Source organism: Pseudogymnoascus destructans (assembly GCF_001641265.1).
Source record: "Pseudogymnoascus destructans isolate 20631-21 unplaced genomic scaffold scaffold_2, whole genome shotgun sequence".
NCBI lineage: Eukaryota > Fungi > Ascomycota > Leotiomycetes > Thelebolales > Thelebolaceae > Pseudogymnoascus > Pseudogymnoascus destructans.
In genome coordinates, this window is record NW_020167521.1 from 1,619,610 (window position 1) to 1,632,089 (window position 12,480).

A 12,480-nucleotide genomic window follows, 5' to 3' on the forward strand; every position below is an offset into this window, starting at 1 on the left:
CCGTCGGTCGACCACTCCACGAACTCCACGAGAATTGATGGTGGATGATGGTGGATGGTACTCCGTATGCCCGCACAGTTTGCTGACCCGCGAAGGAATAGGTGCCAGCGCATACCTCCCAACTCAGGTTGGGCCTGGACGCCAGGAAGGAGCGACGGAGGCAGGCAGTGATGATCGAATCCGGCCAAACGTGGGCGGTATAGACAGGTCTCGCGGAAGCCCGAATGGAAAGCCGTGCCTGAGATCATGCACTCGGCCAGTTCGATATTCGAAGAGGGGTCGATATTCTGTAAACCCCTGATTCGTGCACTTGAGTTCTCCACTGATTCGTGGCAAGTTCTTTGCACAAATGGCGACTACCAGTCATACTACTGAGTGAACGGGTCCGAGACCCCAAAAACCTTGCTTTAGCTTGGAACATGGAGCGACGGTGCGACAAACAACACCACCACAGCAAACTGCCAGTCCACTCCAATCGCGACCCTTACACGCCTCCCACAATGACAACTCCACTCTGCACGAGGTCCCACGAGGTTAGATGCAAAGTGCTCAGTACTGCACGAGATCAGGGGTGTTATTATTTTCGACCCCCCTGACTGCCATACCCATCGCCTCTCCACACCAACCAGAACTTCTCTCTCCACACCGTGCGCCTCAACCTATCTTCTTTGCGGAGGAGGAGGTTCCCCTCTCTCCAGAGCGTTGCGATCTTTACCGGCTCTCAAGTTAGAGTGGTGCTAAGAGTACTCCTGCGCCCGCACGACCTTAGTATTAGCCAAGATCCCCATGCGGTAGCGATTAACGACGGCCCGCCCTGGCGACCAGCATTGGTACCAAAGAGGAGAACCTCTGTGTGGTGCTTGGACAACTTTATATTCCCGTCCCTCCCGTTCCTCCTTTACCGCTGCTTCTGCACGCCTTGACGTCGCCGCTGAGTTGCTTGTTCTGAACGTAGAGGACCCTTGGCTCTACGCCGTTTACAATCGTTTTCAGAACCAGTCTCATTTACCTTTCCATATACTCCGATACTCGATCTTTGCCAGACCATATTTTTTTTTTTGGAGCAGGACCTTCTCTCGCCATGCTTGTCGGACCACAGCTATAAGGATACTATTAAGAGCTAGCAAAATTACGGACTGAGGTGGTGGATTGTGAAAATTGGATTCGGCACTATACTTCTGGTTGCCGTTACCCGTTCTTCAAGTTGACCTTCGAATACCGACAACGATGTGGAGCTGTAGGCCAAAGATCATAGAGATTCATAGCTGCTACTTGCGTCTTTGACATTATCCGAATTGGCAACGACCCCCGATCCTTCGATCAGTTACCTTGAGGGAACTCTTTCGACCATTTATCTCGACTTCAAGAAGTTCTTATTGTCCTACGACGGACTCTCCCAACATCTCTGCCGGCCAGATAAAATACCACACAAGGGATTGAAGCCAACGGATCTTCAATCCCCCTACCAATGGTTTCCAAATTCCCAAGAAACACGACACTGTTCAATGAACCGAATGAAAATAGCCGCAATCTTGTCATCGTCCTTTCCGCCGTTTTCGGCTCACTCGCGCTTTTTATGGTAGTGTCAGCCACCGTTTTCATTATTAGGTGGAAACGTAATCCGAAATATCACAGGCACAGGAGGGGAATCCCCCCAGTTGACGACGAGGAGATCGAAAGGTGGCGTGGGCGGAAAGAAACCTACACCGAGGCCTCAGGCCGAAGCCCTGAAAAATCTCACAAACGGCAATCCTCTTCTGTTGTGATCGTATCACATCCCCCAGGATGGACATGGAGCGCTGGGCCAAGTCCGTTCGGCACGAGGAACATTGGTGTGACGGCCCTGTCGCCGCCGCCAATGGTTGCTCGAGCACCAAATTCGAGAAGCGGGCTTACAGACGGCGCAATATTGGGCGCGGATCCATTTGTACCGCCTGTACGACGACAGAGCACAAGACTGGCAAAGCATGTGCGGAACCAGAGCAGGAAGGGCAGTTTTAGCGCATCAATCCCAGAAAGGCAGTCCACAGATTTCCCACAGCACTACCGAGACGACTCTAAGAAGTCGTTTCAGGCTGACCGCGTCAGCCCGCCGAGTTCGATATTCAACGGGTCTCCTGGCAGCAATGAACCGCTCTCTACCTTGGCCAGGCCAGCATATGGAAGGGCCGCAAGCAGACAAATGGAAAACCAGATCTGATGCGGGATTCTGCAGGTTAGAATAGTTATTATTGGGATTTCGCATTGGGATTTATTGGCGCACATATACGGATTGATATCACTTGGGAGCACAATATCATGGCCCGTTTTGGCCATTGAGTCACGATTTTCACGGTTTCCATGGACTGGTGTAGCCCTGTCCTTTCGTGTGTCCTTTCTGCTGCGCCTGTCCTGGGGAGCCTCTCTTGAATCGTGTGTTGCTGTAACCTACACAATTTTTCGGGAATTAGGGAGCAAACCCATCTTCCACTCATTAAAGAGAGTATATATTTATAGCCCTCTCTCTAAATATAGGCATGTTCTAGTTAAACGTAAGACTTTATGAATGATCACAATTTTACAAACCTTGGTGAAAGTCTACCTACCATGAGCGCAACCCTGCACGGCTGAAAAATCACGTGGGTTGGCGCTAAAACCTCTCCACCACGGCACGAGGCTGTGGGTTCTTCACCAAGGCTGCGTTCGACGACACGAATCCATTTCTAAGACAGGTCTCCAGTCAAAGCCCACAAAGCAAAACAATCAACCATAAAAGCAGACTTGAAAGGCGGAAGGAATCGCGAGGCAAGCTCATCGAAACCCTTCTACGAAGCCCATTATCCCGGGTTACCGCTGTACTTGTACCTATAAACCCCGGCGCACCAGGGCTTCCTGCCAGTTTACGCGCTCCGCGTGCAACCCGCTCGAAATGGACGCCCTCGAAGGTCCTACCCCCCCCCCACCCCCCTCTTCCCCCTCCCAAACCCCCAGCTAACAAACCCCCCAGACTATCACGCCGTCCTCTCAACCCTCTACTCCCTTCTCTCACCAATCCTGTACCCAACCCTCCGCTTCATGAACTGGGCGCGCACCCTCCTCCTCCCGCTCCTACGCCCGCTCCTCGTCCAACTCACCAACGCCGCGCACGACTCCCCCGCCGTCGTGTCCCTGGGCGTGCTGCTGGTGACGCTGTACATTTCGATGCGGGTGATGGGGTTTATGCAGCGGATGGTTGCGTTTGGGGCGCGGGTTATGTTTGGATTGGTGTTTTATGGCGCGGTTGTGGTGGGGGGGATGATGGTTTATCAGAGGGGGGTGGAGAGGACGGTGGGGGATGTGGTGGGCTGGGTGGGGGAGGTGCAGAGGGTTTGGGTGAGGGAGTATGGGAGGTGGGAGGAGGTGCAGAATCAGGCTTCGGGGGGGAGGCAAAGGGGGGGGAGGGAGAGGTGGTGATTTTGAAGTGTTGGGGGGGGGGGGGTTAAAGGGCGGCATTTGTTATTGGTATCGGTGTGGCGTTTTGGTTTGGGGTTGATAGAAGATTGGGTATTGGTATACTCTTTGGGTAGTATGGTATTGAAGGTTGGTTTTTGCGGCTGCAGCCATTACTTATTCTCTTCTCCAGATTCTATACCACTCGTGTTATTCTATGTTTCTACTCGCAACCTACATACTATTATGTTAGATGCGAGTATTTCTTAGATGCTTCGCTCGTTCGACCTCCTTCCTACTTACAACATCTTCACCCACCTTCATCTTCATTTCACCCACCTTCATCTTCATCCTACCTTCATCTTCATCCTACCTTCATCTTTATCCTACCTTCATCTTCATCCTACCTTCATCTTCATCCTACCTTGTCATCTTTGTTACGGCAGTTTGAACTCACTCACTCACTCACACTTTATGCCACATTTTGGTTACAGCCTAGAAATATTCAAATTCAAGCTTTGCGATATCATCTTATTCACTACCGCCACAATGGCAGAAGATAGGCCTGTAGGATACAGATCCCAATACCTTTGTTGCCCGAGAAGCCGTCAAGCGACCCTACCTCAAGAAATGCTATCCTGCAGATGACGCCGTCATGAAGTTGCTCGTCCACAAGCATGAAGGGCGCTTACGCGGAATTCACTTAACGATATTCAATGAGACCGAATTTCTGAAGAGTGACCATCTAAGGTGCAATCACAAGGGAAAGGGCGCACCTGCACTGGCACTAGATGGAACTGCCATGACCACGATGGCCGGACAAAAATATAAGCATTTGATTGTGCTAAACGGTGGCGATTCGACATTGCCTATTGGGAAGTGGACCACTAAGAACTACCGGTCAAAAAGTGACCACCCAGGGTACGAGGAATGGCTTTCCAGGATCAAATGGACAGCGGCGGAAGCGCGGGAAGATGGAGTTCCATCGGCGTCAATAAACAAGATAATGACCACTCTGAACAAGTCAAAGAAGAAAGATTTAAACGCGACATTGACAATTCCGAAAAAGTCCAAGGGAAAAGATTTAAGTGGGCCAGAGATGAATGAGAACGATCAGGAGAAGAACGCGGACGATTCCCGGCTCAATGCCAATGAATTCAAAAATGAAGGCTATGAGTTCATGACTGCCACTCCTTCAGAGTCTTCTAGGTTATCATCAGCTAGATCAAACTGTACGACTCCAGAGCCTTTTCGTTCAGAAGCAGCTATTTCAGAGCCTTCTCCTTCCAAACCTTCGTCTTCCGTCAACACTCAGGCTGGAAGAAATCTGCCCGAGGCTCCAGAATCCAACAGTACGCAAAGTCAAGCGTCAGCTTTAGTTCGACAACAATTTGCTTCCCTAGTTGTGGCTCTATCAACACTAGAGGCAAATACAACGATAGTCGAATCTGGATCTCTGGCTGAACAAATGGCCTCAGGAAATCCAAGACACGGTTTTCTGCATCATCAACTCTAGAGGAAGTTTCGTCGTTTGTCGAACAATCAACTCAACCCACTTCAAATTCAGACACTCCACGAAGTCGAACACCTGGTTTCTCGCCGAGGACTGACACAATGAATATCAGCCATGTCAACTCGTCTACTAAAGACCATGGCCTACCAACCACCCAACCCACTTCACAAACTGATCAGGCGAAAACCGCATTGCCAACCTCACTATCGACGCCAGTCTCGGGTGGGTCGGGTGATGCGGGGTAGTAAGGGGTCTGTCTTATCTTTACGATTACTTGGAAGTCGCGATGGCTGGGTCTATCGCAACTTCCAAAGTAAACTAAGGTACAACTATAGCAGGATAGAAAAACGATGTCAGGCCGTTATAATCCTAGCCCATCCATCATGATGCACCTCCAAGCTACGATATAACGATAGACAACCCTGCTGATATCGAACTTGCAATTCTTACCGCGGATATAATTCGACAGGAAATTACACAACTTGAGGAACGACAGCACGAAGCCCGATTCGCAAGCAGCAGAGCCGTCATTCTTGCGCGACGGGATGAAAGGCTCAATTACTTTCGTGAGCGACAGACTGCGAACCAAAACCGCGAAGAACAGGCTGTGAACGAAAACCGCGAAGCACAGACTGCGAACGAAAACCACGAAGAACCAACAACTTCAAGGCGCAAGACCCTTACGATCTGGGTAAAGAAATCATTCGCTTGCACCTCCCGTGGACATACTCGCGGTTGTGAATCAACAGCCCGAGTTTGCAGCGATTACAAATCGATCGTTGCCTCAGTATCTTTCCTAGGCCTTATTGGAGTTCTAGCTTGGATGGGAGCTACGGGCAGGTTTTCTAAGGTGAAATTGAAGTCAGTTTTCATTCCTATCGAATAGACATCGTATTAACCTTATGAAAAGGGTTTCTAGGAGACGTCATAGTAGAGGGAAGTTCGTAATAAAACTGGAGACTGACTGAGAAGGCTTTACTTTCGTTGTCTGCTAGCCATGAGCGCTGAGGTGTTCAAGGACGCTGATATGAAAATGAAAGAGGCTGCGGTTGTCGAAGGTCTTGGCCACAATGGAGTTTTCAAGAATGTATGTTTAATACCGGAGGATACGCAGGCACCGAGGAACCTGGGACTCCACGCGTTGGCTTTTAGAGCGGTTTAAGAGCTCTATGCCCTTCACTGTACCGATAGATGGAACTGCGTCGTTACGCATTGATTATTGGGGCGATTATGGGGCTGAATGGCTTTCGATGTACCGATAGAGAACTGCGTCTTTTACGCGTTGATTCTTATTTGGGGACTGAATGGCTTTCAATGTACATGGATAGAACTGGGTCTTACGCGTTGGTTTTCAGAGCGATTGAAGTGTTGGAATGGCTTTCAATCCAGTTTCGTGGCTGGAGCAAAAGCGAAACGCTACCTCCCAGATAATACATTGGGTACGCGCAAGCTTATTCTGATCCATAGTATCTTTAATTCAATGGGATACATACAGGTCACGAGCTTCCATCATTGTTTCGTTCTATCACCGTACCAAACAAGTTTGCTCAGGGGTATCACGTGTGCAACCAGACTGTGAATGTTGTGATACAATAATATGCATAAATATTCCCAACCTACAAGACGAGGTCTATCTATTTTCCACCAACACTAACCAGCTCCAACTTCACCTTCCTCTTATTCGTACTCTCCTCCATAACATCGCTAATCCTCACAACCACCTTCTGAAACAGCTCCACCTGAACCTCTCTACTCCCACTCGTCTTCAACACATAATTCTCAGCATCAAACGCAGCATCCGGCTCTGGATCCGCCAAATCCCGCAGGCGAATCAAACTCTCGATCCCAAAGCGCGGCACGAAAACAACGAAGCCGTTAGAGAAGACCTTCATCACGAAACCCTCCTCCTCGATGATGCGTCCCTTGAGAGCCTGGCCGACGTAGTACTCGATCGATGCTCGACCAGCCTGCTGAGCGTTGCGGTGACGCACGTTGATGTTCTTACAGATGCCGTCGAGCTTGCCCTTGCTGCGCATGCTGGCGTCTAACTGCTCATAGTCGATTGCTGCGGCGAGCATTCGGTGGGCGACTAGGTCGGCGTAACGACGAATGGGGGAGGTGAAATGCGTGTAGATCTCTGAAGCGAGACCGTAATGGCGGAATTCGGGGTATGCGAAGTTACCGGCTACATAGTATTCGGCGCTCATCATGCATCTGGGTTTGGTTAAAGAAGTGTCTTGATCGAATGAATTGGGTTGATAACTTACCGAGTGGCCATGATGCGGACCAGGGTGTTGAAGAATTTCTCTTTGGGATCCACGCAGAGATCTAGTGAGTCCGCGAGAGCTCGGGAAGACTCATGCTTGAGCTCAAGGCCACGCTTGACCTTCAGCTGGTTGGCAAGCTCCTCGAAATTCGACTTTGGGGGTGCGGCGTGGCGGCGTAGCAGCGCGGTTTGTGGGTATGCCTCGTGGATCTTGGTAGCGACACTGATGTTGGCGAGTAACATGAACTCTTCAACCAGGGAGTTTGTGTCTAATTGCTGCTTTGTCTGGACATCAATGGGGTCCGAGGTCTCCGATTCCATCTGGACCTTGACTTCTGGCGACGACAAACTCAGAGCACCAGCATCCATTCTCTTCTGCTTGAGCTTCTTCGAAAGCATGAGCAGTGTCCTCATACCCTTTGTTAGATCATCTTGTTGCGACGCATCATCAATGCGGATCTGTGCCTGCTCGTAACTGAAAGCCTCTCTAGATTTGATGACCGACTTGGTAAAGCTTGACTTGACAATGTCGGCATCTGGGGTTATCTCCCATACTGCTGAAAAGGCGTAGCGCTCAACATATGGCATCAAAGAACACAGGTTGGTGCCCAGAAGCATTGGCAACATATCAATGCGCTTATCCACTAGGTAGACAGTAGTACCTCTGATGCTAGCCTCTTTGTCCATTGCATTGTTCGGCTTTACGAAGTTTGAAACATCCGCAATATGCACACCGACTTCGTAATTTCCGTTTGGCAAAGGCCTGGCGTGGAGAGCATCATCAATATCCTGACACCCAACGGGATCGATACTGCAAATCAGTAAACCTCTCAGGTCCTGTCTACCCTTCCAGCCAGGGTCTTCTGTGCTAGACGGTACAATCCAGTCACTCCCTTCCTTGGGCAAGCAATCGAGGACCGTCTTCGGAAAGGGTCGATATTGGATATCATACTCCAGTAGAAGAGCCTCGGTTTCAGCACCCTTTGTTTCCAGCTCGCCAAGAGACCTCACGAAATGGCCTACTGGATAACGTGACTCCCTATCCCAAGAGTCTATCGTAACCAGGATACGTTTCCCAAGAAGTTCTCCCGCTTGGCGAGTGCGAACTCTAATTTTAGGGATCTTCTTGTCCATAGGGATGAGAAAGACGGTCTGTTGTTTCCGGCTCTGCTTCACAGAATCACTGACCGAGGATTCGTCGACATGACCAACGTACTGTCTCCAGTTCCTCTTCAGTACTCCTACCACTTTTGCGGTCGGTTGTGGACGGCCTTCTGTGCTCTTGCTGTGCGTCTTCTTCACCTCCTCTTGAAGGGCACGCCTTTCTTGTGGTGTCACCAGGGCCTCGCCATCGTCTGCATCGGCATTTTCGTTCTTATTCAAGATCTCCTCTTCGATAATCTTGGATGATGGCTCTTTCCACTGATCCTTGGGAAGAACTTCCACGACCACAACGTCACCGTGTACACCTCTGTTGATACTATCGCGCCCGAGAACGAGCAATGGTTTGTCGAATGATGGGACTTTTATTGAGCCTTCGAGGTAGTTGTAAGGAGAGATGTTGAAGACGCCTTGGTGTAGCGTTCCGTCCTTTACCCCGGTCATCATCTTCGAAACTGTGTAATACTCCGGATAAATGTTCACCGCAGTTTTCGCATCCCTCGCCTCCCGGCTTTCTTGGGAGGCACTGATCATGTCCAAGAGCCTATCAGCATCCTCCAGAGACCCAACATATTCCTTCAATGAAACAGCATGTAAGCCCTCGGCCTTAGCCAACCGCAAATTTTCCTTGTCGTCGCTCAGCATGACCACAGCTGGCACCTGCTTCGGTTTTCCTCCTGCCTCCTTGACAGTCTTGGTCAGATGTTCGCCGTACCATTGCACCGCCTTCCGTACGGATCTGTCGTTTCGGTCATTGATTGTCTCGCCCACGCCTCTGGTGATGTATGTCTCCAGTCTAAAATCGTTGAAGAAGACGTAGAATCGCTTGTCTTCGCTGTTTGTCAGTCCAATGAGTCGGTTGTAGAGTGGCAGGGATCGGTTCTTGAGTTCCTCCAGGACAGTCTGGAGGATAATGACGTCGTAAAATGCCGATGTCTGCTCGAACAAGTCGGTGGCGTTGAGGAGGGCGTTTGTATCAGGGACCAGGTAGTGCCCCTGGGGGAATGCTTTTGTGCCTGCCGGCTTCTCGGAAAGAACAAATGGAGCAGCTATACGGATATGTTAATTGAATACATTTACCATAGAGCTATTTTCGCAACATACCGTTGCCGCCGGCATCTCGTGGGGCAGTTTCTAAGCAGCCCGTACATAATTTCGACGAGCAGGGTATATCTTGACGCAAGTATAGTTCGCGAACAATCTTCTGGACCTTTCCGCTCTTTGTTGATCTCACAAAGACCTTGTTTGAAATATTCGAGCCATATGGATCCGACGCCAACGACCTCTTGAGGCTAGTCATGTTGGCAATGATATTGTCGCGTATCTACAATTGCCGTCAGTAGCGATGTAGGTTGAAATTTATATCTGTGATGCTAGCGTATCCCGATAAGATAGGCGTGAGTGTGGGGTACTCTATCGAAGCTCCACATCTCGAACTAAGTTTCTGTCAACATCATCTCTTATCTCATACAAAAGCGATTTTGTATTTTATATTACTGGCGTTGCTTCTACAGGCGGCTATGATTATGTAGATTGTTAGGGAACTATTATGAGCCTATCTAGTTTTTCGAGTATTATTTTTATTACAAAATAAACCCACACCGGGAATAAGATTTTAATTCGTCAATAAATATGAATATAAATTATGTAACTTAACTTACCCCCAAAACCATTACCAAATACACCAACTCGTACAGTGCATCTAGCGACCACTGTATGTACGACCTTCTACGAAACGACCAGACATAAAGCTCGACTTAACACGTACACTCTTTATATTGGTGCCGGAAGCCAAGGATGGAGTTCACTGATCTTAGTGTGGGAGCCATTCTTATACGATATATTTGAACCGATGATCGAAATAGATGTGGCGTGCACCCTCACACTCCCGCCCGTTCTTAGCTCTCTACCTTCTCTACCTTCTCGGGATGTCGCACCACTTCAGTTATGAACCTTTGCCCGATATCTCCAACAACCAGATGATCTCCCGGCGCACGTACTGTCAACGTGGAGTATATTTCGAGACCGTGGACGCTTTTGAGTGCGAAATGGTGTGTTAAATATCTTCATGGAGATGTACTACTAACGCATCCTCCCGGAGCGTTTTGTGACCGGTTTACGAGTCAAGCCGTCAAGGGCGGTCAAGGGCAATCCAAGCATGCATCAGCAAGATGATGTGCATAAGTTATGAAAACAAGGAGCCAGGCGGGGACGGACTACACGCCCAGGTGGGCCGATGAAGGCTGTGGGCGAAGGGCGAAGGGTGGGAATTCCAGTCCAGCTGCAACCTTAGTTCGCGGGCCGACGCAGCACACCCTCAGTTCCATGCCGACGAGGGATTCGCATCCAAAGAATCACCCACCCATCTTTCAAGTAGCGCGAGGCAGATGGTGGTCACACGCTGCACTTGCATTCCACCAGTGGCATTGCCTGCATGATATCTGATGGATATTCAAGGACGGATGCTCGATCGACGCGTTTCTCGACCTTCGCAAGTACACCATCTACATGGCATGACGCGAAAAGAGGATACCTTATGCTTCACTCCAGAGCTACCAGACTCTTCTGTGCTTCTCTCCACGTCCTTACGCGATCTATACTTGGTACTCTACATGCAACAGCATCGCCGATCTTTACGAACTCCAAACGCTCTTCTCTTGGTGTTTCGAACTTGAAATCGCACTTACTTGATTTATACATCTCCGAGCCTCTCCGAGCCTGGTTGGCCTCACTCACATGGCTGGCCGTTGGGTATCTAATCGTGGAACGGATTATTGGGCAATACTGGTGACCACCGGAGCGAGCAGGATACCTCATCCTACATGCTATTGCAGTACTTTGTTTCACTTCGCACATGCAGTTTGAGACAGTAATAATGGGGAGAGAATGTTTGCTACGTTGAATGGCCAATCACATGCGATGAAGAGGCTCAGGCTGTCCTCAAGGATATGACTCTTTCCTTTGGAAGTACTTCCAGGCTGTGATATTCAGAACCGCCTTGTTCTTGACTCGATCGTAGATAGGATATCCGTGTTGAGCCGCGAGTCCCAGTCCGGTAGAGGCACAATCCTCTTAGGAGACTTTAGTCTTTTAAGTCGGCTCTTCCTCTTTAATACGACCTGCTGCTCTAGAAGCAACATGACCATCTTATGGTCACGTTCCTTCCGGGCTAGTAGTAGCGGCGTCGCGCCAAGTCAAACTCTCCGGATCTGCCTCAGCATTGCTGCCTGCTCACTCGCACCGATGATCCAAGGGCCAAACCCGCAGTGAGAAAGCCACATCAAGCTGAAGCGGGGTACTATGCGCTCTGTGATCAATATTGGCCATTAGAAGAGCAGGGCAGAGGCGCACAACTGCCGTTAGGCTGAGGAGTCGTCTCACCAGCCAGCCTTCCGCGGGTCTCCGCCGAAGTCTGGGGGGAAGGAATAATGTCTCAAAGCGGAAGACTGAGGCCGCCCATATCTAGGTGTAAGATGCTGGTCACGGCGAAATACGCGTTTGATGCATGTTACTCGATTAGGCCGCTCGATATTGCACATCCCTACGGTCGTTGCGTCGTCTAGGCAGAGCGAGGGTTGGCGACGCCTCCGGTTATCGCGAGAAAGCCCAAAAATACAGAGTACTCGAGCAAGGCTAGGCTGATCTCGCCAGGCGCAGTCATCATCTTGGTCGTTGTCGCCGTACTCGCGGTGGAACAGAGGCGGCGCCACGCTGAGTGATAGACTGCGGCATATAGTGCCTGGGCTGTCTTTGGTACCTTGCTCGTTGGAGGAACCGTATGTACGTACTTGATGCGCGGCAAGTACCCTAACTTGGAAAGTGACAATGAGAAACTATCTATAGAAATTTAGATCATATCGCTATAACAAGATGGCAGGCACTCTCTGGATCGCCATCAAATGTATCCCCATGGGAATAGACTCAAGTAAAGAAAGTAGTACCCGAAGCGCTTTCCCCTCCACACTCGAATCACCCAGCGCCTCTTTCCCTTCCTGTGGCGGCGAATATGACAAAGGCCGCCGTTGGTCGCCTTCACCCCTGCCCTGCCGCCCCATGGTCGTATCGTATGGCGGGGGGGGGGGCTTGCCACTTGCAATCAATCCACTCAGTCTTGAACCAGCCCCATTGTACG

At 50.0% G+C, this 12,480-nt stretch overlaps 5 protein-coding genes across 5 annotated transcripts; 4 read left to right on the forward strand and 1 right to left on the reverse strand.

Moving 5' to 3' along the window:
* Positions 1-1,468: 1,468 nt before the first annotated feature.
* VC83_01147 (uncharacterized protein) lies at positions 1,469-2,200 on the forward strand (the record flags this gene model as incomplete). Its single annotated transcript, XM_024464832.1, has 1 exon — positions 1,469-2,200. One exon carries the CDS (start codon positions 1,469-1,471, stop codon positions 2,198-2,200), a length of 732 nt encoding a protein of 243 aa, XP_024327961.1.
* Positions 2,201-2,908: 708 nt separating this feature from the next.
* On the forward strand, positions 2,909-3,432 carry VC83_01148 (uncharacterized protein; the record flags this gene model as incomplete). The annotated part of the gene is made up of 2 exons (XM_024464833.1): positions 2,909-2,924; positions 2,987-3,432. The coding sequence occupies 2 exons, from the start codon at positions 2,909-2,911 to the stop codon at positions 3,430-3,432; spliced, it is 462 nt and encodes a 153-aa protein (XP_024327960.1).
* Positions 3,433-4,063: 631 nt separating this feature from the next.
* On the forward strand, positions 4,064-4,924 carry VC83_01149 (uncharacterized protein; the record flags this gene model as incomplete). Its single annotated transcript, XM_024464834.1, has 1 exon — positions 4,064-4,924. One exon carries the CDS (start codon positions 4,064-4,066, stop codon positions 4,922-4,924), a length of 861 nt encoding a protein of 286 aa, XP_024327959.1.
* A 1,606-nt stretch (positions 4,925-6,530) lies between these two features.
* On the reverse strand, positions 6,531-9,669 carry DIS3 (exosome catalytic subunit dis3). The gene is made up of 3 exons (XM_024464835.1): positions 9,453-9,669; positions 7,189-9,397; positions 6,531-7,135 (listed from the first exon to the last, which is right to left on the reverse strand). Exons 1-3 carry the CDS (start codon positions 9,646-9,648, stop codon positions 6,556-6,558), a joined length of 2,985 nt encoding a protein of 994 aa, XP_024327636.1. The 5' UTR covers positions 9,649-9,669; the 3' UTR covers positions 6,531-6,555.
* Positions 9,670-9,754: 85 nt separating this feature from the next.
* On the forward strand, positions 9,755-12,249 carry VC83_01151 (uncharacterized protein). The gene has a single exon (XM_024464836.1). The coding sequence runs from the start codon at positions 10,783-10,785 to the stop codon at positions 11,137-11,139; it is 357 nt and encodes a 118-aa protein (XP_024327637.1). The 5' UTR covers positions 9,755-10,782; the 3' UTR covers positions 11,140-12,249.
* Positions 12,250-12,480: the final 231 nt, after the last annotated feature.